This window comes from Falco biarmicus, chromosome 4 (assembly GCF_023638135.1).
Source record: "Falco biarmicus isolate bFalBia1 chromosome 4, bFalBia1.pri, whole genome shotgun sequence".
Taxonomy (NCBI): domain Eukaryota; kingdom Metazoa; phylum Chordata; class Aves; order Falconiformes; family Falconidae; genus Falco; species Falco biarmicus.
The window spans coordinates 99,113,893-99,137,212 of NC_079291.1; the positions used below are offsets into that span (position 1 = coordinate 99,113,893).

General features: G+C 44.5%; 2 protein-coding genes across 4 annotated transcripts in view; one reads left to right on the top strand and one right to left on the bottom strand.

Moving 5' to 3' along the window:
- Positions 1–2,634: 2,634 nt before the first annotated feature.
- On the bottom strand, positions 2,635–14,721 carry SLC25A20 (solute carrier family 25 member 20). Its single transcript, XM_056334523.1, has 9 exons — positions 14,334–14,721; positions 13,499–13,591; positions 11,378–11,505; positions 9,050–9,140; positions 7,945–8,062; positions 6,682–6,754; positions 5,948–6,057; positions 4,383–4,507; positions 2,635–3,825 (listed from the first exon to the last, which is right to left on the bottom strand). Exons 1-9 carry the CDS (start codon positions 14,436–14,438, stop codon positions 3,763–3,765), a joined length of 906 nt encoding a protein of 301 aa, XP_056190498.1. The 5' UTR covers positions 14,439–14,721; the 3' UTR covers positions 2,635–3,762.
- A 111-nt stretch (positions 14,722–14,832) lies between these two features.
- ARIH2 (ariadne RBR E3 ubiquitin protein ligase 2) overlaps positions 14,833–23,320 on the top strand; it is a 34,779-nt gene continuing 26,291 nt past the window's right edge. Inside the window, exons 1-2 of one of the 3 annotated variants that reach the window (XM_056334519.1) lie at positions 14,833–14,968; positions 18,941–19,288. In XM_056334519.1, coding sequence (XP_056190494.1) covers positions 19,040–19,288 — 249 coding nt within the window. In that variant the 5' untranslated portion in view covers positions 14,833–14,968; positions 18,941–19,039. Of the gene's footprint in view, positions 14,969–18,940; positions 19,289–23,320 lie in introns of those variants that run through there. The other 2 variants (XM_056334522.1, XR_008821243.1) reach the window with 2 other exon arrangements.

A 23,320-nucleotide genomic window follows, 5' to 3' on the forward strand; every position in this document is an offset into this window, starting at 1 on the left:
CAGGCACGGAAGATTTGAAATGCAAGCACATAAGATTTATGTACCATGGATTACTTCTGGAATACTTCCAGGCATCTTGAATCACCACGGGAAAAATCACTTACATCAAAGCAGAACGGGCCAGAAAGATGTACAGCACAAGAATCTTGTGGAAAACTATATTGATTTTGATATAGCAAAACGATACACTATCAACACAAGGAGCATAAAGACAAGTGTCATCAGTATCCTTTGCTTGTACAGAGACACGGTTTACCAGCAGCTGCTGTGTGCCATTAGTCTGTATATGCACTACCTGAATTCCCACAAGAAGCCGGACAATCAGAAAATAACATTTGAATGCAAATCTGGGCTTCTGAAAGCAAGAGAGTCCTCAGCATGCAGGAAACCATACCTGTGTTAAAATCCCTCTCTCATTCTGAGGCTGCACACATCAGGGCAAGGATTTGGCAATTTTTGTATGGCAGAATCTTGAGAGACATGAGCAGCTTTTTAATCATTTCCAGGGTGCCTGGGTTTCAGTTTTTGAACAAACAAGCAGATGTGTCTGATCAGCCTCCCCAAAGCTTCTCTCCTCCCACCACTGCTGTCAGCAAGCAGCCCCTCATTCCCGATTGCCTTCTTCCATATTTTAGTTATCCAAAAGCACCAAATGAAGTCAAGCGTGTTAAACAGCCAGAATTTTAACATGCAAAATACAAAGCTCTGCAAAACCTTCAGACTGGGGAGAATATAATTAGGACAATTGAAACTGGAGAAAGGATCTGAAATGCTTTTAAAAAAAAAAGTATTAAGAGGGATAATTTGGCAGAAGGAAGATAGTTTAAAATAACTAGTTAACAACTGAAGTATTGGAGAGCGTAGGGAATATTTCAGTCTTTCAGAGCAAGTACTGCCTAAGGCCACAGAGCCAAGCCGGTGACAGCACAGCCAAGGCAAGTGCTGGAGCACTGAGGTAGAGGCCAGCACCCAGACTGGGAGAAGGCTCCTCTTGCCCAAATGGAGGAGCTGTGCTCTTAATCCCAGCAACTGAATCGAGGGCGTTACTAGTCCCTGATTCAGTTTCCAAGTATGTTTTCCATAGTCTGCAGCGCTCCAGACTGATAGGACTGGGCTGGGAAGGAGCACTAACTGCAGCACGCAGCTCGTCACCGAGCCTGGGAGGGCCACAGCCTTCCGCAGCAGGACGGATGGGGGAAAAAGGCTCCTGCCTTCCAGCTGCCTGTCTGCCCTGACAGAGCTGCAGAGCTTTTGCAGCCCAGATCGGAAAGTTGCAGCTGCCACAAGCGGAGGCAGCGGCCTGCCCGTGGCAGCTGCTGTGCTGGCTTCCTTGCCGCTGACCTTGCCTTTGGACCTGCAGGTTCGTCCATCCTGCTGACAGCCCCAGGCAGCCATCTGCTGGGCAGCTGCATCATGAACCGAGCCAGAACAGCGCTCAGCCAGGATTACGCTTCAGTTGCTCCTAGCTCCCTGTGAGATTAGCAGCTCAACAGGACGGATCTGACAGGGCAGCTGGAATAGGCAGCATTAAGCATCAGCGTCAGGAATTTTGAGAAGGAACATGGACATCTGTCCCTCCCAAGAAGCCTCAGTATTTCTGGAACACATAAGTAAAACAGAAGGGAAAAAACCCAGCTTTGTAACACTTCTTAAAGCTGAAAGTTGCTTCTAGGCATCACACCCCCAGCACAGAAGTCAGAAGGGTGCCCAGAGCGGCTGGGGAACCAAAGCAGTACAGGACAGCATTGGTGGCTAGGCAGCACACAGCCACGAAAGCAGGCTTGGTCCTCTTGAAACTACCTTGGGTTTAGCCCCAGTAAACCTAGAATTGTGTTTAAAACCACTTGAGAGGTTAACGTCCTTTAATCACCACTTCTCTGAACCAGTATTAACTCAGTGTTCATGCTTTAAGTATTTCATTCATCCATAGTAGCAGTGACTTTGAAAGGCAGGAGCAGCAGCAGGTTGCTAACCAGTAAGGAATGGGGAAGGTCTGTGGTGGGTACAGCAGCAGTGAGAACATGGGGGCAGCTCCAAGTGACTGAGATTTTTTCCACACCAGCAGCTACCCCATTGGTTTCACACCCACACACCATAAAACACAAGAGGTGGACTCCAGGGAAGGCAGGTTCTCTTCTGGTCTTTCCAAAGAATTGGGAAGAAAAGTGGGATTCCAGGTTCCTGCAGCAGCACTGGGTGGAAAGTTGTCAGGGCTGACCGTGCCTGCGGAAAGCCAAGGTGAACTGTGTCCTTATGGTAGAGGCCAACAGACCGTGCCAGACAAACGCTCAGCCTCCTTTCCTGTGGGCCATCAGGACAGATGCTTTCCCTAAGCTCTCCTATATCTGTGTCCGGGCCTCCCCCTGGAAAACATAAAATACCTTCCACAAGCAAGATGCGTTAGTGTCTGGCTTCATACTTAAGAAGCTGTGTCTGCAACTACAACGCCTAACAGCTCGTACGACACACATCAAGTGCAGAACATTCATTTCCACATCTCATGACAGAAATCCAAAAGCTAAAAGGCAATGGGTTAACAATTAGACAGCATGGCACAACTTATTTCCCAATCACACCTCAAAATCAAGAATTGTAAAACTAACCATGCAAAACGTAAATGAACTGAAGCACACGTTCTAGCCAAGCAGCAGCTAGCTTTATTGAGTTCCAATAACACTGCATCAAAACCAGAAGAAATTACAGCTGCTTCTTGCTTCTTAGCATTAGTAATTTCTCAAATTAAAATGTGATTATGTTGAATAATATTAAGAGAAAGCCAAGGGACAAGAGCAAGAATTAAGTTAGACAAGACTGCAGAGCCAGTGCCGCCTTCATGTATCCCCTTTGTGTCAGAGAAACCAAGTTCTTGGAAGTGCTCTTAATTTTTCTCAGGTCCATGTCAGGGATTGAATCCCAGGACACAGCAGCTGATCAATTAAGTATATCGTGGGTTGTGACGAACCATGCCGTTCTTTTTTTGAAATCACATTTGGGATATCTTCAGTGGGACAGAAAGGGATTTCAGAGAAAAGTTCAGGTTGATCAAACACATTTCCCCACTGGCTGCCTCAGTAAAGTTTAGTACAAATCTTAAGCATAATTAATTTTCCCTCCTAGCTCCACAGGAAAGATCAGCGTGCAAGATCCAGCGCGGTATCTGTAATACTCCTCAACTCACTGAAGCGTAGCTCTGGCCTCCCCTGCTTAGTTCTGCGTTTGCTGCATTACATGCATATAAGATTAAAACCGCTGTCAACATAGAAACACCCACAACTAAAAAACTCAGAGATGAGAACGTTATCTGACATTGCTTGTAGATACTAGTATGTGCAGCTGCTAACTTATGCCCTGAGAGTAAAGCGCACACAGCCAAACAATTATTTTAAGGAAGTTTTTCAGCATGAATAGCTACATGTTTCTTCAGTAAATAAAGAACTACATTTTAAGAAGTGTCTCCTTCTTCCATGAGGAAGTACTTAAGGTAGTGTGTGTAATAGCAACAGCTGTCAGTTAGCAGCATTACTGCTGTGGTCCATTGGCTCAGAAGACAGGTGTATCACCTCTAAGAGCTCATCAACTCTGTTTCAGAGCTACAGCTTACATTTCTGAATGGCACATAGCACCACCTAAAGAATGTGAGGAAGGCAAAAAGGTATTAGGCAAGCAATCATTCCTGAAACGTCAAGTGATCATTCATTTATTCCTTTGAGGCAGACTTGCACCCTCTTCCTTCTCCTCTCTAATTTCTAGACTTCCTAGTCTTCATAGACCTGGTGCAATCCAGTTAAGAAACTTCATAGCAACTTCAAACCCAAGAAAACATGCCTGGAAAAGAGAACATACAGAACACATAAGGATTCCAAAAACCTATTCCAAACAAAGTTTTTGAAATGCAGCACTGTAAACACCTGACATGGCTGATGTGGAAAGAGGAAGAGAACACACACACACACAAAAAAAAAATCTTAGAGCAGAGGCAAGAATTCTACTGTATCCCTCCACACAAAGGCAGAACTTCTACTCCGTTAGGCTCACTATTTAGTGAAAGGGAAGCTAGTCCAAACTTACCCCCCACTTTCTGTCTTCTACTGGTGGATGTACAATCAGTAGAGAAAGACTATCAGAGAAAGTCAACAAAGGGCTTTTATGCAAAATGCAGAGCACTGAAGGAAGGTTTAGTTGGTGTTCCTCCTAGATTAAGGTACATTTTTAGAATCTGGACACCAACAGCTATTAAAAAAAAAATAATGTATCTGCAGTGATAAGAATCTCTCACTGAAATGGTACAACAGTAAGCAGCTGGTCATCTCCTCTACAGACTGCAAACATTCACTGTGAGTGGCCAAGTCCCGAAAACCCATCTGGAATCACAATTTACTTACCGCGTTAGCGGGAAACGCCCTGATCATTACAGCTGTGAAGCCCTTATACAGAGATGCAACTCCTTCTTCTCTGATAAGTTCTCTCAGCACATCTCTAAGGCCATTCGGGTATTTTCCTGGAGGAGCTGAAAGGAATACAACACACTAAGACATGTAGCAGTCACAAGTGCTGAAGGATATGGCATATGTAACAGCCCAGGATTTTCAACAGGTTCATATTGCTATACCATCTAGGTGACACCAGAACCCAAGCATTGTTTGTTGTGACAACATCTGCTTGGGAAAATTACCTATTTCAGCAAAAAGCAAGCAAACAAAAAGGACACCTTACTAAACACTCAGTAAACAGAAGGTAGGTGCTCACCATCACCACGAAGAATTTACATCATCGACTCACTGGGGGGCAGGAAAGAAAGGAGAATAACTTTTGTCAGGGTTGGAAGTCTGAGCTGTTACTTGCACTGCTGATGACAGCTCTCACAAGAGCTGCAATCAGGAGATAGGAAGGTCGTAAAATTGATGTAGCTGGTTTGTAATAAAAAAACAGATAATGATCCTATCATATGCCCCAGCCAAGGGCAGCAATAGACTTCATTGAAACAGCCTGTGCTTTTCATTTGCTGATGTTACACAGACTTGCTGAGGTGTTTTAAAAAGTTACTCTATTCAAAGAGTGAGTTCTTCCTTCTCCTGACACGTCTCTGGGAAGTACTCCACAAACCAACCCAGTTAAACAGAACCACCATTAACCCACATGACCTACACAGCAGTATTGGGGATTGGCTTAGTGGAACAAGGATGCAAAGCTGTAATGTATTTCACACTCAGCCGCTGGTATAATATCAAACAACCACAGCAGCCTTTATTCAGAGAAGAAGGGGAAAAAAAAAAAAAAAAAAAAAGTTTCCTGCACTAGATTATCAGGATTTGTGACTCAAGAAAAAAGGTTACTGTCCAGTGGAAAGCTGAGTCCACAGACAGACTACAGAAAGCCTTAACAAAAATATTCATTGACTAGGACTCTTAGATAAAGCAATAAAAAACCTGTTAAACTTTGCTGAAGTGCAAGGCTTGGGGCCATCCTCACTATAATTAGTCCACAGATACTTAAGAGCAGAGGTGCTGGTCTAAAAACAATGCTCTCAGCAGGGCACACCCAGTTACTATAAATTTCAGATAGCACAGGCTACAATTAATACAACTGCGTCTGAAGTGAAATAACAAAACCTCTCAAAGAATGACATTTGTCATAAATCAGCCACAACAAGCAGTTCTATTATTATGACTTCTACACTTCAGTTTTAAAACAAGCATCTCAAATCAGGATCGCTCTATTAGCAGGGAGGCAGGAACAGAGAAGTGCAACCTGATTGGCCACAAACTTGCAAGGAAACCAACTAGAAATGCTAGGAACACACTTGGGGTTCTCATGTCCTGGTGGCAAGCAGTGCTCAAGATGTGCTACCTCCCAGATGCCATGGTCAGACGGCATCTTCCATCGCTGCCCAGCCATTCCCAGGAGCACTGCACTGAGTGTGGCTGTGACGAGCTGGGATGCAACTCACCAGTCTGGAAACGGGATTTCAGCACATCTGGTGGAATGGCAACTGCCCAGTTGAAGATCCCAGCCAGGCCCCCAGCAAAGAGAATCCTAGGCACACTGAGGTCACTCACACTGTGGCAGAATTGGGGTGGGGTGGGAGAGAGAAGGAAGGGGGGGGGAAAAAAAAAAAAAAAAAAAAAAGGGTAAAAACTCATCTGTTTTGACAAAGGTGACAATCAAAGAGGCAGCCTGGCTGACAGCCAGGAAGCAACACAATGCTGCAGACACAGAGTGCAGTATCTGAGAAAGATTTCCAAGAATCAGAGCCCTGTGGCTAAAACGTACTAACTTCACCCTAAAGGTTCAAATCTTTTCATTCAACAGCACACATGCAGATACTCGGGGGTGGGGGGGTGGGGGGGAAAACAAAAACAAAAACCAAACAAAAAGCCAACAAAAAAACCCCCAACAGCAAAACCCGCCAGCTCTCTGACCATACATGGGGTGAAAGTGAGAGACTTATTTCAAGTATTCCTTACTTGGCTAGTAAGGTCCAAGGCTAGAATCTGAGAGAAACTCAGAATACTATTTTATTTGCCAGTAAACACCAGACCAAAACAGCTCAATTCACAAGATGAGCAGCCTTTTATTTTAAGTTTGTTTCGATGGTACTGCTCTAAAACTCTTCGTAACTGGGGAGATTAATCGGCAGCATCTGGGAAGTCCAGAAAGTGATGACTGTGAGATTTCACTAACCTCTTTCCCTCAGGGGTCAGAATGTTCTTCAGCCATTCATACGTCATGAAGTACATTCCACTGGCTGGGACATCTAGTGGGTAAACAACAAAGACTGTGAGTAGTGGGAAATGAAACGAAGCCTAGAGGCACAGCAGCCCCATGCCAGCTCAGCAACACCACTAAGTACATCCAGATTCCTTTTCTGAACATCCTCTACAAACAAAATAAAATCTGCTGTTACTTTAGACAGAGGAGCCTGAACTTTCCCAAGGAGAGCAGGTGCTAAAGGCAAGAACTGGGAAAATATCTTTTCTTAAGCACATCTGTCAGCAGCCTTTCAAATCAGACTATAACCTGCCTGCTAGCCATTAAGCTAACAATGAGACAGCTCTACGCTTTCTTAATTACTTCATAACAGATCAGAGCAGTTCAGGAACTGCAAAAGTTTTGCACACTATTTGTTCTAATGACTGTATTTTTGGAATTTTTTTTTTTTTTTTGCAGTTGATGGGTTTGGTTTGGTTTTTTTTAAGGTACTCCCACAGCCCATTCTTAGCTTATGCCTGAACTGGAGAACCAGCCTCTGGCCAGGGACACTGCCAGAGTTATATTGCTAGCTGCTACACTTGTATGAGAAGCAGAGGATAGAACAAATTCCTCAATGGAGATATCAAAATACAGAAATTTCAGCTTAGCCTTGGAAAAAAGATGCCCCAGTACAGGGAACAATCTAATGCTTTTCAAAGGAGAAAGTAGCAAAACACGTACAGGATTCTGTGTCTGGCACAACTACTTTGGTGGTGGTGTTGTGAGAGCGGTCATGGCATCCCAGTCCAAAATAACCCACATTCAAGCAGGTAGAAATCAGAACTGCTGCAATCATATCTTTTAAAGCAGTCAGCATTATACAGCAACAGTCTCATAATCCTTTTCCCAAGGGAAAAAAAAAAACATTAAAAAAAGCCCACTTCCGTATTTTTCTTTTCTCTTTGCTCTCTCTGCTTCTCTCCTGAAGTCTCTCATTCCTCTTGGCTTTTCAGATCTTAATTACTTCCTATATCCCTCTGATCTTTGTCATCTAATCTCTTCCTCAGTCACTGAGATCTCATGTTTATCTCTCAGTCCCTTTGAGGCACTGCAGTAGCTCTGCAGACTGCAAAAAAAGTGTGACACAGCATCTCCAATTGGCTAAAGGGGCAGTGAGACCTGTGATACTATGTCAGGCTTCTTATCTTAAAGTACCCCACACAGAAGCAGCATCAGAACATCTCCATCACTCACCTCTCATGAGGGTTAGCACTGTCCCCTTGTACACGCCACGAATTCCAGCCTCGCGGTACAGCTGTTTTGCACAGTCCAAAGAGCCACTGTATTTCGTTTCACCTGTAGCTGCCTGGATCTGAAGGATTAAAGTGATAGTTTCTGACTAGCGAAGGTTTCTGGCTGGTGAACAATCTTTCAGCTAACAGTTAGAAAGCCACGTGCATGTTTCCAGAGAGGAAGGAGCACATACTCATTCCTCAGACGCTCCTGCATAGGAAACCCGTGTCACTTCCTCAAGCAGCTCTCTCATGTTCAAGCTGAGGATATGTTTACTGTTCCATGCAGAGGCTAGATTCTCCCTTATTTTTCCACAGTGCAAATTTGAAACAACTGAAGTCAGTTAGGTAATTCTACATGTGCATTGACAAAAAGTAGCCTTCAAATAGTTTAGCAAAATTCAAACAATTTGCATCTGTATAAAAGCTTCCATGATATCATGTCTGTCAGGACAAACATGTGACCACCCACCACCATAATAACGGAGTTCAACATAGCCTGAAATAAGCAAAGCTTCCCATCTTTGCTGAAGACGGTATTTTTGTTTGTTCAGGTTCATGTTTTCCAACAATACTTTAAAAACCCTGGAGGAGGTGTAGAGATAACAGCCACCTAAACATTAGAAAGCTATTTAATGTATTTTTAAATGTAATCCTTAGTTACGTATTGGGAACCTGTCAAGGTAACAAAAACTTTACACTAGAAAGGGTCTTATGATCTAGTAGTTTTGCACTTTTTTTGGGGGGGGGGGGGGGAAAATCATTCTGAAAAACTGGACTTTTTCATACTTTGCAGTGGACTTAAGCATCCACCAATGCCTCATGTAATGCCAGATAGTCTAAGGCTTGCGCTCTCCAAAATGAAAAGAGCAGCGAATGCTGTATGTACTTATACTGTCATGGTGAGTTTGTATAATGCTTCTTCGTGACACAGTTGCATTAAATGACAGTTGCCTCAGTCCTGTCAAAAAACAGAACAGAGGAAATACACTAACCAAAGAAGCTCCTGGTATGGAAAGACAAGGCCCCTAAGATTAAATTCCCATCACCACCACCCAACGCCTTACCTGTAAAAGGCACTTGATTCTCTCTCCTGGAGCCATGATTACAGTTGTGAACACACCCGACAACATGCCAGCAGCAAACAGCTGAGGATATCTGCCCCGAGGAAACAGAAGAGACCCTAACACAACATAGTACATAGGAAACAAAGGGCAGAAAGATCCCTGTATCACCAGATTGTGCTGTTCTACACAAGGTTGGCAGTGGAACTAGAAATGCATGAACTGCTTTTGACCAGTGCAGAAGTGCCTCATCAATGCATAATTAGAGCTAAACATTTAAGATCTCTAGGATTCAAAGCGCACTGGTTCCCACAGCAACCATAACTCAGCTCTTCACATCCATTGTATTTGCTTGTATTCCTTGTACTTGCATTTTTTTTCTACAGCATTTCCCGTTCTTTTTTATTCCCAACAGTCTCGCTCTCTCCTCCAGCCTCCCACACTTTTCTCAGGGGCCACAGCTCCCATGTGTATTCCTGCTTGTGCAGCCAGGAGCCTCCTTTGTGCAACCTCTCAGTCCTTCACTTGTTCAGCCTCTGCCATCATCAAGTCTGTCCTACCATCCTGCCATCATCCCACACAATCTGCATGTGCTTTCATGTGGCAAAGTCCCTATGACAGAAATCCCTTAAGCAGGCTGAGTTTCTCCAGCACAAACTTATCTTTATGTCCAGCCTCCTGCTACGTTCCCTAGTAAAGTGACCTAACATCTCAATCCAACTAAATTCCATGCCTCCTGCTTCTCCCCACTTCCCCAGGAGATGGCATTCTATTCAGGTTTTCCAATTCTCACACCTTTCTTTACTCTTAAACGCCCTCTAAATCTTCCAGACCATTCAGACTTCCCTCACCACTCTACATGCGCCTCCTGCTCAAAGTAAGCTTTGAGTTTTCCAGCTCACCTTGGGATTATTCAGCCCCAGCAAAGACAGAAAAGGTGTCCCAGGTTTCTCTCCATCTCCTTCCTTTCAAAACTTCCTTTCAAAACTGGCATGGAGAACCACTGCCATCCTGCCTGCCTCTAGCACAGAACCATGGTGCTAGGAGTCTGACCTTCATTTTTGAGCCTCATGTCCCAAGCACGGTATATCTTACTGTGTCAAGTCTGCACCCCCAGTACAGCACAGCTGGGCAGAATGACAGTTCCACCATGTATTTGTTCTTTCTTTCCCACTGCTCTGCTTGAGAGGAGTTCTACATAAAGACTCAAAAACCTACGCTGCCCTTCTCCAGCCTGCTCCTTAAAACTTCGATTTGGTATGATGTGTATAAAACATAAGGCACCAAGGTGATTAGGCTGCTGGAAATAAGCCCACAGCCCATACGTTTCCTTGTATTCCCCACTCCCTGCTGTTCCCCTGGTCTCACCCTGCAGCCTTGTCTGCTTGAGGATATTGCCACGGCAGCACAGGGTAAGTTAGCAGTGCCCCAGCATCTCAGCACTGCCTCCCTCTGAGCAACCCGAGAGGGGGAGCCCGCTCCATCTTACAGCCATGACTGGTGCTGCAGAGCCAGCTGCACTCACACCACCCAGGTAAGACCCCTGTGCAGGCAAGACTCCAACAAAAACCACACACCCCCACCCCACCATGCTTGGCTCAACACAAATGGACTCCTGTTTTCTGACACAGTTCCTAAGTATTGCACAAATAATCAAATAAAAAGTCACTAAGCCACAGTTCCATTCCTATAGAGCTATAAATCACAACCCAGCAAAGAAGTTATGGGAGTACTTTACAGGTAGGGGGCTTTCTTCATGCATAAGTTAGCTTGTAGAAAGCCACACAAAGTTTTCTTAGCTTCCCATCTCTCTTTCAGGCTAGACATACCTGAGAGAAGGGTTGCTCACAACCATCTCTTTTCAGAAATTAATAATAAAACATTTCTATGGCTACTCTTATATCCTAACATAAGAACACAGCAAGAGTCACAAATAACAGAGAAAAGAGAATCATGACTGTGAATGTTGTCAAGACTGCTTGACCATGAACATATTTCTCCCATAGTTTCTGTTAATAGCGAGACTGTTGGCAGGCAATCATTATATATTTCACACCGTACTCATCCAAAACAGAATTGTTCCTTAATGGCTCTTTCTTGCGTAGAAAGGGAATTGCATAGCACCTGCCCACACACTCTCCGTTTTTAGCCTGTGCTATCAGTCCCACGCTTCCAGAAACATTAAAACGCAAGTGTTTTATTTTTTTAGAACTATATTTATAACCTAGGAGAAGAGACAAATTTACACCACAACTCAGTGTGCAACAATACAGCAGGCTGCAAGAGCCTTAGGGTGCCTTTCCCAACTGTCCGATTAACTCAGAAACTCACGTCAAAACGTCATCAGGTTTTCTCTGTTGGAGTCTTTTTCCCAAGCCAAATCCAAAGAAGCACACAGCAAACATGGGTGTCACTCCGATAATAGGTGCTGCCATTCCTCTGTATAAGCCTCGGACTCCCTGCAGGAAACATTGCACAATTACTTCGTTTTCAATAGACTTTGCACACACTTCAACTTACTGAGAAGCAAAAGGCTACAATACCGGATAGTATCAGTGAGACAGTCAAATTAATCATAAGAATAATGGGGTCTGTGGTTCATTTGCAATTATACACATTTAGCTGAGGCTCAGGGCCTGTTGCAGAGGAAAGCTATCCTTCCTGGAAAACACAGCACCACTTATACCCTTCTGTTCCCATACTGGGCATCCTGCACTTACATCTCAAGAATAAGGAAGTTAAAAGCCACCTGAATAATAGTCCAGATAGATGTCAAAAGGTACATACAAAAATGCACATGTGCTTTATTAATAAAAGTCATCAAACATATCAGTATAAAATCCTGACACTGAGCCTGAGAATGCTGAACCAAATTCACTCTTTAGATAAAGAGCCAGGGAGACTGACTTGAACTACTTCACTCCTCACACAAACTTAATTTGGAACAAGTTCAAGAGCAAATTATTTTTTATTTTCTTCCCTAAGTTCAAAACTTTTTCACCGTACAACTTTATGTTCCTGATGTTTCCCTTCATCAGACTACACACATGGAAAAATTCTAATGCAGACCTCAGCAGCAGCATTTGTTTCATTCATCTTGCCTTTGAACAGAACTTTTTCTAATAAAAGTGTTACCTTTCCAGTTAAAGGCCAGACGCAGAAATTAAAGATTTGCTGGTCTGCCTGCTCATTTCTCTACGCCCCCCCCCCCCAATAATCTGTGTATCCCAATATGTGTCTGCGTGCTTACAGGCACAACTGACTCTGTAATGAAATTGTATCTGGCTGACAAAGATCAGACACTCCTGATCAACCTTCCCATGAGCAGCAGGAAACAAAAGGCCTTGGCAGAGAGATTTAATGCTTTTCCTTGTAGAAGCTGATGAGTATTGAGTAGGAGTAGAAAGGCAGCATTACTTTTGAACTTCACATCACAAGGCTATTATTATGGTTCAGCTCTGACGTCCATGCTTCAGCATGGGTGTTAAAAACTGCAAGGGATTCAGAGCTAGCAAAGCATTTCAGCACTTTGTGGGAGAGACCAGGGAAGCAAGATTTACTTTGGTTATATAACAATGTGTTAGTACCGTAATGAAAGTAGATTTCAGGTATGAGGCAGATCTTTCATTTAACAGAGTTACCTAACAAGATCCAGTGGTCAGAAATTAGACTTCAGACTAGTAAACAAAAAGTTGGGCTTTATAGCCATTGTTTCCAAATGGTAAACAGCTGCTGGGAAAACTCATGAAGCAGAAAACTGGATTCTATGTCACTTCAGGCTTTTAAACCAAGACTGTGTGCCTTTCGAAAAACAGAACAGACTACAGTTCAATCACATGATACGGCTAATTCAGAAGTGAAAACCAGCGTCCACATTCTGAAGAAGACTGAACAAAACTGTTATAACTGACCCTCTATTCTCAAAAAAAAAGAAGCAGGAAGAAAAAAAATCAATAAATGCTCCTCTGCCTTCTTGTATATGGCATAACACATTATAGAAGATGTAAAGATGCAATGTAAAGATATTTTGTAAAGATACACTTTACAGAAGTAAAAGCACTACCCATATCAACAAAAGTCATTGTCTATTTTAGGATTTCCAGAGTCAACTCCAAATACCAAAGACAGCAAGATTCCACTGGCTACAACAACAAAGCCAGCAAACAACTGCCAACATTCACTCCAGTCGTTAAGTTCAGATATTAATATCACATTATTCTGAACCAAAAGCACTTCTTAACAAAACAAAGACACATGCACCTGGAGCACGCAGATGCTAAGTATTCTCCAAGTCTGGTAACATCCTTAAAAATTTTAATTATAATCAATTCAACTGATAACCCAAGAATTGTATAGTCTCCAGGGCAACATTCCCCCATGATTCCATTCCTGGGACGTACAGGAACAACTGATATTTTTGGCAGCATCGGAGATGACATGCTAACGCAGTACCTCTCCAACGAGAGTCTTTCTGAAGCAGTCAAAGGTCCCAGAATAGAGTGGAGGCTGACCGGGCTGTGGCTTAGGCTGCGTTTGCAGTCTGACCTAGTAAAACAGGATAGGAAAACATTATTTTATTACATATTGCCATCTAAACTTTGATTCAGAGAAAAACCTCTGTATGACAATTATGGAGTGAGTTTTGTGACTGGACTTTATGATGTTGGTAGAGAGATAAACATCACTGTCACCCTTTGCGGAAGAAAAGGGATTAAATTTTTGATGTATTTACTAGTTAATGCATTCAATTAACTGCTGGGGTGACCCCAGGATAAGAACCCCACCTCAGCACCAGAGAGCTGGTCCCGTGTCACTACTCAGCTTCCTCACATGACAGGGGGATCGGAGGGACCCTAGGGGAAGTGGAGTGTGTGCGGGGGTGTCCGTCCGTCCGTCCCAGGGTCACCCCCGGGCTCTCCCGGGCCTGAGTCAGGCTCCCAGCTCCTCCCAGCGCCCGCCACACGGCCGCTCCTCCCGTTTGTGCTACAAACCGGCGGGCCGCCGAGCGGGCCGCAGTGCCGCCAGACCAGCAGGGGGCGCCCCACCGCACGGCCGGCCTGCCCCGCGGTGCACGCCGGGACGCCCCGTGCCACCCCGCCGCGGTGCACGCCGGGAAGCCTCGCCCTCCCTCGGTGCCCGCCGGGACGCGTAGTCCTCCGCAGCGCCCGCCGGGCGGCCGCGCCAGCCCCGCGCAGTGCTCGCTGGGAAGCGTAGTCCTCCCGCGCCTACCTCGGGCCGCACGGCCCCGGGTCCCGGCCGCCCCCCCATCCCCGCGGGGCCACCTCACCTTAATGGTGTCCAGTGGGTGCCCCACGAACACCAGGCAGACGCCTCCGAAGCCTCCGGCAAAGAAGTTCTTCACGGGGCTGATGGGCTGCGGCTGCTCCGCCATGGCGGCAGCAGGTGAAGAACAGGGCCAGGGTGCTGCGTCCCCGCCGAGCCAGTGCCGCCCCCTCCGCCCCGCGACCTTTACCCCAGTGCCGGGCCGCGCGGCACGCCGGGACACGGGGGGAGGCGAGCGCGGGGCAGGCCGGGATAGTGGCGGCCGCTGCCCGCGGCGGTGCGGGGGCGGTGGCTGGCTGTTTCCCCGCTGCGGCTCCGGGTGCTGTCATTGAGGGCCGGCACCGGCCGAGGCCGGGCCGCTGGGCTGCCGGCGGGTCCTGAGGGCGCTGAGCCGGCAGCCTGGGGCGGACACTGCCGCCGGCCCCATCTCCCCCTGCCCTCCCCCGTGGTTCCGTTGTAACACCCCCCGGCCCAGCACAGTGGTCCGGGCCAGCGGAGGCTCGGCCCCGCCCGGCGGAAGTGACGTCCCGCGGAGGCCGGTGCTTCCGGCGTGCAGGCAGTGGCGGCCCGGCAGGAGGAGCCCGGAGCGCCGCTCCCTGCCTCCCCTGCCCGCCGCCCGGCCGCGCTCCGCGGCGCCCGGTAAGTGCGGGGAGCTGGACTGCGGTGTGGCGGGCGTGAGGCGGCGGGGGCCTCCTGGTGGGCTCCCGGTGGAGCGGCCTGCGCCGCGGTGCGGGGGAGCCGGGGGCGCCCGGTGAGCACCGCCGCCTGCCGCGCCCGCGTCCCTCAGCGGGAGGCGGCGGGGACCCGGGCGGCGCGGCAGGGCCTGGGGTGGGGCGAGCCCGACGCGAGGGACGCGGTGCCGCTTGCCCGTAGCTTCGGCTCGGTTTAGCGCCCGGCAGCGCTCCGCTCCGCCCCGGGGCCGAGCTGGGGCTGCCCCGGGGAGAAGCCGCAGCCCGTGAGCTCTCAGGTCGGCGGTGGGCACAGGCTGCGAGTGAGCTGTGCTGGGGCTCCCTCCTCGCCCCGCTGCCCTTCCGGCTCTTCCTCCACAGCTTCCTTCTCTCCCAGTTTTCCTGGGCTTTCCTCCTACAAGTACGCAGTGTTCTGTCGGTGCGGGCGAGTACAGGGTTTAGTCTGGCACGTGTTACAAAAGAAATGAACCCGAGGTAATTTAAATGGTCTGGGTCCCTTTCTTCTCAAGACCAGATACCATGGAAGGAAGGCTTGTGTAGGTATGTGTAAAATAACTTGTTAAAAGTGATGATAGATTAAAAAAGACAGGAATGAAATGGGTTAGATGAATTGGGAAGGACGAGGCAGTCGTGATAGTATGAACAAAGCCTGGGAAGTGGGAGGAGAGCATGCATGTTCACGGGGGATGTGTGATAGGGCTGCAAGGAGGTCTCTGCAGAGTCATCTGTGGTGAAAAGAATGGGGGATGTTCTAGTTTCTCACTCTTGGGATGAAAAAATCCTGTCTAAAAACTCAATGGAGAAGGAAACAGCAAAGCTGCATGTCTGAAGAAGCAATTGGGGATGATCCATGAATTAAAGGTTTGAGTAACGTGGACAAAGGTGTGATTAACATTGATAGCCAGCGTGGAGTTGAGATTGTAGATTGTTCCAGAGGAAAGAGAGTGTTAGCCCATTTAAAGTTTACATGGCTAAGTAGTTCAGGAGGGGCAGACTTGAGGAGTTGCACTTCGGGAATTAACAATAAAGAGGTGAAGGAAGAAAAAGCCATCACAAATAGCTGTGAAATATCAACAGAAAAAGAAGAGGAGCGTCCTCCAAAAGACTTAGGAAAATCCCACAGAGGTGGATGCAGAGGGCAAAAAAACAGAAAGGAATGATGTAGTGGGACAAGATATGAGGTGGGATCGCGTAGTGTGTTGTGTCTGATGGTAGTGAAGTCAGAGAGAAACCGATGGCGGCATATTTGAAGACATTTTGTTTCAAAAGACCTTGCCAAGAAGAATTGTGTTGCAAAGCAGGAATCAGCAAGTGGGCATCTCTGTTGGAGCTGATAGGCAGTGGGGTGTAGAGGTGGGTGTGTTTACAAGTTCCTGCAAGGAGGCTGGAGGAAGAGAGGGTATTAAATCATGTTAGTGAAGATGAGGGAGTATCTTGGATGAAGGTAGGTAGGGAAGCAATCTAAATATGGTTTAAATTTTTACACTGATTTGGGGGGATTGCAGTAATTATTTAATCTAAATGCTCTTTGCTTTTTTGACCCTCTTTTTTGAGCTTAATGTCTTTGTCTTAAAAACTAGTGCTATCAAATATTAGCTGTCTTGTCTTAATTTGTATTCAGAGAGCTTGTGATTTGATCAGTGTTAGGCTGAGCGTTAGGTGAGGTGAGTTCTGTTCCTTGTTCTCCTAGCACCCTGCTTTGCTTTGTCCACAGAGCTTGTGCCTTAGCCTTCCTCTCTTCACACATGTCCGTATGACATTCGTTTATGCTGGAGGTGAGTTCTTTCCTAGAACATTGTGACAGGAGTCACACAAGTCGTGCAGTCTGCAGACTGTTTTCTGCTTGATATATCCCATTTACCCGTGCAAACAGTTCTTCTGTTTGTTCAGATAAATGTGTTAGTGGCACTCTTCCCCAGTGACTGGTGTGTAACTGCTGAGGTAGCAGGTAGGCCTGTTATTCTACTTAGATACCTGAAAACATCTCATTGCTTGGATGGGACACGCTATGTGTTGAGATTACAAATGGACCTAGTGTTTTGGGATTTTTTTTCTGTCTCTAGCATATGGGGTGATCTGAGTGAGTTTGAGACGTTTCCTGACTGGTGAGACTTGCTCAGGCTTTGTGGTGCTCAGAGGTTGGCTGAACAAAGCTGTTGCATGCTGGGCTATTGATATCTGTGTAGGAATGCTCACAGTGGGTTTGGATTCTCAAGTAAGTTAGTCCTTTAACATAAGGTTTAACAGGTAGAGATCCATTACTGCTTTCATGCAAGAGGTCAGTGTTGATACAGATTAAGCCCAGAACTGAATCATTAGCTCTAGGCAGGGTAGTGGGAGGGACAATGTATGTTTGCTTTGCATGTGTCAAATCAAATTTCACACCTGTCTCCTTCCAATATGGAGAGACGGTGCCTCTGCTCCTCTGAAGTTCTATGGGAAGCCATGCTATAAGGTATTTGTGTGCTACTTATGTTGTGGATAGCTAAGGAATCAAGAGGCAAATGAAAGGGATGGAGACCAGAATTCGGGGATAATATAATTAGCTGCTAGCCTTCATCCTCTCTCACTGGAGATTTGTATCTGCTGAAATGACTGCAGTCCCTCAAATTAATTGTACATTACATCTCTTCCTGGTTATTCTGTGCTGCCTGGTGAGGTTACTGGAAACAGAAAACAAACGTGTTGAGGAAAAATAATGAAAATTTATGTTTGAAATTTCCTGTGCTCTAAAGTAAAGATTCTCAAAGCTCGCTTATGGTTTCCCCAGCAGCTACAAATTGTGATACTGTGGGAATATATTTGAGTAACAGAGCTAACAACATAGTAATGCAAAATGCAAACGTGTATGAAAACCACAATACCTCCTGCTGCTTGTGGAAAATACAGTTTTAGTCTTATGTATATATTTTGTATGTAAAATTCGGTTGCAGCATTGTTTTAAGCCTTTTGTATTTAATATATTCTCTCTTGAACCTAAGTAATTCAGTTAAATGGAAATTTATAACTAAATATGAGATGACCATAATTCAAGGTTTGTATGTGCTCTACTGCTGGACCTCTTGGAACTCTAATTCCTGTGGTTTAGTTACACAAGCAGAAGGTTTCTAGTTCAGATAAGTCAAATATGTGAAATTTCCAGTACCAGTGAGAATATAAAAGAAAAGTTGACTGTCCTGATTCTTGTGCTGTCAACACTTGAGCACAGATTTCTACATTCAGAAGATAATAAGTGTATATTGAGAAGGTAACTAAATGAGAGAATGAGTTTTATTTCCCACCTCAGATGTAAGGCCACGTTATATCCAGTAGAACCTATTTAAAGGGATTAACTAATTTCACCAGTTCTTTTGAGATGGTATCGAAGACTGTTGAATTGGGTGTATGTGAGAGATCTGTTTCCTTATCTTATTTTCCAAAGTCCCATTTAATGTCTGTGGATCTGGAGCAGTATGGAATTGTACAGGGTATCACAGGTTGCCTTTCTAGCTACAATGGTCATAGTTAAGGGGTTTGTATTTTTTCCTGTTGATGCAATGAATATGATGCTTTTCTGCAGCACTTCAGGCTGTTGGTAGAATCTTAAAGTTATGAATTTAGTTGTATCTCTGAAAAGATCTATAGTGAAGGTTATGCAGCCACTTTCCAAATGTCAAAACTTTGTCTTGGGGCCCATACTGGGGGCTAGGGTGCAATGTAATAAGCCAGTCTCTGAGGTTTTAGACCTCACCTGTGAGAGCAGCCTTGGCTTTGCAGGTGCAAGAGTCACATTGAATCCAAACCAGGGACCTGCACAGCAGAATCTTCTTTAGCTGGGCCGTTGGGTTGGTCCGTTCCTGGCTGTTTGATCACCTCTGTGATGTTGACATGGCCTCTCTTACAATTTCTTAGGCAACAGAAAAAAATGTTTTTCCCCCCTTAGGAGACAGAGCTCAGATGAAATCAAAAGAACGATAAAAGTTTGGAGGAGAAAAAGAAGCTGCAATTGCTTTCCTGGTCTGCAGTTTAACAGGGCATTAAGATGTCCGTGGACATGAACAGCCAGGGCTCTGACAGCAATGAAGAGGATTATGACCCTGATTGCGAGGAGGAGGAAGAGGATGAGGATCCTGGGGATATTGAGGATTATTATGATGGGGTAGCTAACGACGTGGAGCAGCAGGGAGCAGATGCCTTTGATCCAGAGGAATATCAGTTCACCTGCCTGACTTACAAGGAGTCGGAGAGCACTCTGAATGAACACATGGCCAGCTTGGCTGCCACGTTAAAGGTGAGGAAAGGTTTCTGCATTAACACAGGTGTAAAATAAGTCTGTGGTTGAAAAGGCAAATGCTCAGTATACAGTTTGAAATAAAAGCTGTGGTGGTATTACTGTTGGGGGGGGTTGGAGGAATGTTGTTGCAGGTTCCTGGTTCAAAACTGACTCAAAGGTTTACATTTGCTGCATACTGGTTCTGGAGCCTGAGAAATCTTCCTTACTGAATGTTGATTCTTACAATTATTATTTTTTTTACAGAGCTGAGCTTCATGGCCAAAATTCCTGAGTTACAACTCTTTGCATTAACACAATGCAAAGAGGATATATAGAAAAGAAACAAACCAAATCATAAACGGTGCAGATTAGTACACCTGTGTTTGAGAAGATAACTGACAGATAGGAAGACATGCTGAAACTCTGTAATTCTAACAAAAACACCTTTCTTTGTTGGTTCTGAGAGAATAATCGTAGACTTTCAAAGATAGGTCAGCTGTCATGTCAGGTATTAACCCTACTGTTGCAGTGACAGCAATTAAAGTACAATGAACTTGCCAGCTCTTGTGACTAATTCATCACAGAAGAGTTGTGCTCTGAGTCAGCTCTGTGGTGTTATGCTCAATAAGACTTTCATGAAGTTTTCTTTCTCTTTGTGCAACTGATTACTGTAGTGCAGACTAGTGATTGGAGGAGGTTCCCTCTGCCTTGTCAGTGTGCTTGGGTCCCAGTGCAGGTCAGAGGAGAGCAGAGTTTTCTAAGCTCAAGATGTTGACACTGGGTTGAAATTACCAATGCATCTACTTTGGAAGTGCTTGTTCTTCTCTGGAACAGCCCCTGAAAGCAGGACAGGTGACAGGGGCATATAAAAAAGCTGTGTTGGATAGGTTTTGATTCCTGTTCATTCGGTCTCAATCAAACCTGATTTTAAAAAAGTGAGGGATCTCTTGATCCTTACTTGCACGTCAGCATCCTATAGAAACCGTGTAACCATAAAGCCTGAGAAATATGAAGCCTATAAAAATAGGCTCTAAAGTGCACCCATATTTCTTGCTACATCTCTAGCTGATTCTGCCATCTGTTGTGCTTGTTCCCAGCATTCACCACCGCAGAAAATGAAGTTTTACTTTCTTGACTGTAAGTTTTTAAGTTTCTCACGACTTCAAAACTAGTGTCTGTGATTTTCTTCAAAATGTACAGTTCAAGCTCTGAATGCCTGCTGTTCCCTACAGATTGTCAGAAAAGGGAGGCAAAAGGTAAGAACGAATGAGAATAGTTGGTCAGGACTTTTGATCCAGCTGCCAGTTGCTCTTGGTTCTTAGCGATTAAGTAAAGGTTTAGAATGGCTTTTCTGCTCCTTACTGTTGGCCTTCAAAAAGGTGACCCTTGGCATATTGTTCTCTTGAATTAAATTAACCAAAGCAATGCTTTATTTAGTCTTTAAAATCAGGCTTCCAAAGCTAAAATAAACTTTCCAAGAATTCTGAAGGTTTCATTGAGCAAATATTGTAATTGCCCAGATAATACCAACCTGCTAGCTTGAATCTTACCCCAAATATGACCCAAGGAGAGAACAGTTTAGATTCCTTTTATATCAAGAATATACCTGCACATATGGAAAATTGTGAACTTGTAAGCCACACAAAGACTTCAGCTCTTGAAGTGCCACATTAACTCTCTGTTCACTAGCAACAGAGGTGCAAGAATTGTACTTTTCTTGGAAATCTGTTGTGTGTCTGCAGCATGTGCTTTTTGTTTCCTGGCATACTTTCTTATAATACTCCAGCAACTGTTTCTTCCTTTCCCTCTCTTCCCCCAAGGAAACTTGTGATTTTGTTACTTTTCTGAGACAAGCTGAACTGGGAAGAATTTGTGTGAATCAGCAAACATAGAAAAGAAGGAAACTGAATATTAACATGTTGAACTGTCTGTTAACCATTATTTTCCATCGACTTAATGAGTATGAGTGAACACAAGGGCAGACTTTTCTAAGAACTTTATTAACTTCTTTCCTATAATTTGCTTGAGCTCCAAACTTTTTTATTCCTTTGAAGGCTACCTTTCATAATTTCTTAGGGTGTTTGGGATAGTGGTGATTGTTCTTTTTGCAGCATACTAGTTCACTTTGTGGATTTTATCTCATTTACCTTGTGATAGCTAGTGGTAATGTAGTGCTTTTCAGCATTACTCATTGAAGGCAGAGTGGTTGCCCCTGACAGGGAAAGATGATGGTAGATTAAGACTGTCTTCAGGAGGTACAATGTTGAAGGCAATGCATGACATGGTATCTGAACAATTTGCTATCACAAGAAATCAATAGACTAATACAATTCCCTAAAGCAAAGAAAAAAAGAATGCAATAAAAGGGCTCAAAGCTGTGTTTGAATGTTCTGCCACTGTATATTGTCATTAGGTGATTCACTTTCTGAAGGTGAAATTGGGGCGGTGTATTGAGCATGTTTTTTCTCTGTGACATACTGTCTACATACCTTTAAGACCAGAAACAGGTATTCAGGCCTTTATGTCTTCATGCTTGCAATTTGTGCTATTAACATAGCAATCTAAATAAATAGGATTTTATTTGCCCATTATTTATCTGCTCATTAACCCTCAACATTTGTTTTTTAAACTCCTTTGTTCAGCTATTTCAGGCTGATTGTTGAATTCTTATTGTCTTAAAAGCATTGAGGTAAAGGGCAATCTGCCTTGGGAACCCTCTTGGCTACCTTTTTTCATTCCCCACGAGTTACAACTGACCTTGTTCTCAGTCCTACTGAAGCTAAACAGACAACTGAACAAACCTTGCATCGGCTGCCTAACACCAAGTCAGGTGCAAGCGCCCTGCATATGTTTAAAAGTTTGAACGCAACACCAAAAGATAGTCTCTTCAACAAAAAGCTTGAGGTTTTTTCTACTCTAATTAGAGACAAAAATCAATAAAAATTTTGTCTGATAAAAGCATGAAACCCAGCATGTTAGGTGGATGTATGCCCTCGTATTGTCTTACTGTCATAGGAAGCTTTTACCTTGAATTCTTCTGACTTGCTTTTTATCGGATGGGGAATTCTGAATAGAAAAATAAGGACAAACAAGGTAGCAGAAGATACAACCAGCTGTGCTGTGTGGCAGGCCTGTAACTACAGTGGTGGTTATCCCATTGCCATATGGCAGCTAGAGAGACTTTGTAAGCGGTACTCCAAAAGTTCCTCCTCATTTTGGTTTTTGTAAGAACTGTGAGTAGGTCCTTGCTTTCCAAGAAAAAGAAGAGGAAATGTTTGCTCCTTGCCATTAATCTCAAGGTCTGTTTGTGGAGGGTTCAGTTAATACCCTGACTAAAATTAGGACAGGCTATCTCTGTTGAAACATGCCAGAAGAAAATACCAGACTAGTATCCGGAACTGTGATTCTCTGACCAAAAGGCCTGTAAGTTGAAGCAGATCACTTTTAATTCCTCAAAAGGTCACTTCACCAACATTCGATGCTTAAGGACAACACTCGTGAAAGCAGAATGGCATGTATTGCCTGCAGACCAGCAAAGGAATTTACAACAGTTCTTTTTAAAAAACAGATATAATTATAAAACCCAGTATCTTTCAAAAATAAGGAACTAAAATTGTTTAGTAATAAGTTTGTGTTCAAGATAACTGTCAGTTGTCATTGAGTGATTGTGGGTCCTGTAGTGGCAGTATCAGTACTTGCATGCAAACAGTATGATACTCAATGGTTGTACAAAGTTGACCCTGTCACTGGCAAGCAATTAAGTGTGTGATGATGTCATATTGGCTTTTATTTGTGCATGGCACTTCCTGGCTCTGCTGAGGGTCTCCATACAAGTCTGAAATATCTGTGGCATTCCAAATAACTGGCAATAGTTTCTCTGTTTCAGTGATGAGATGGATCTTTCTAGGTTTTACCAATTCTTTTTTTTCAGGTGGTGATATAAAGCACCATATAAAATAATTGCAATTACAATTTATGAAAAAAATGTTACCTTGACTTTAGGTCTCTTTAGAAGCTGATTGTCAGTCACGGGGAAGCTAAGGTATTTCT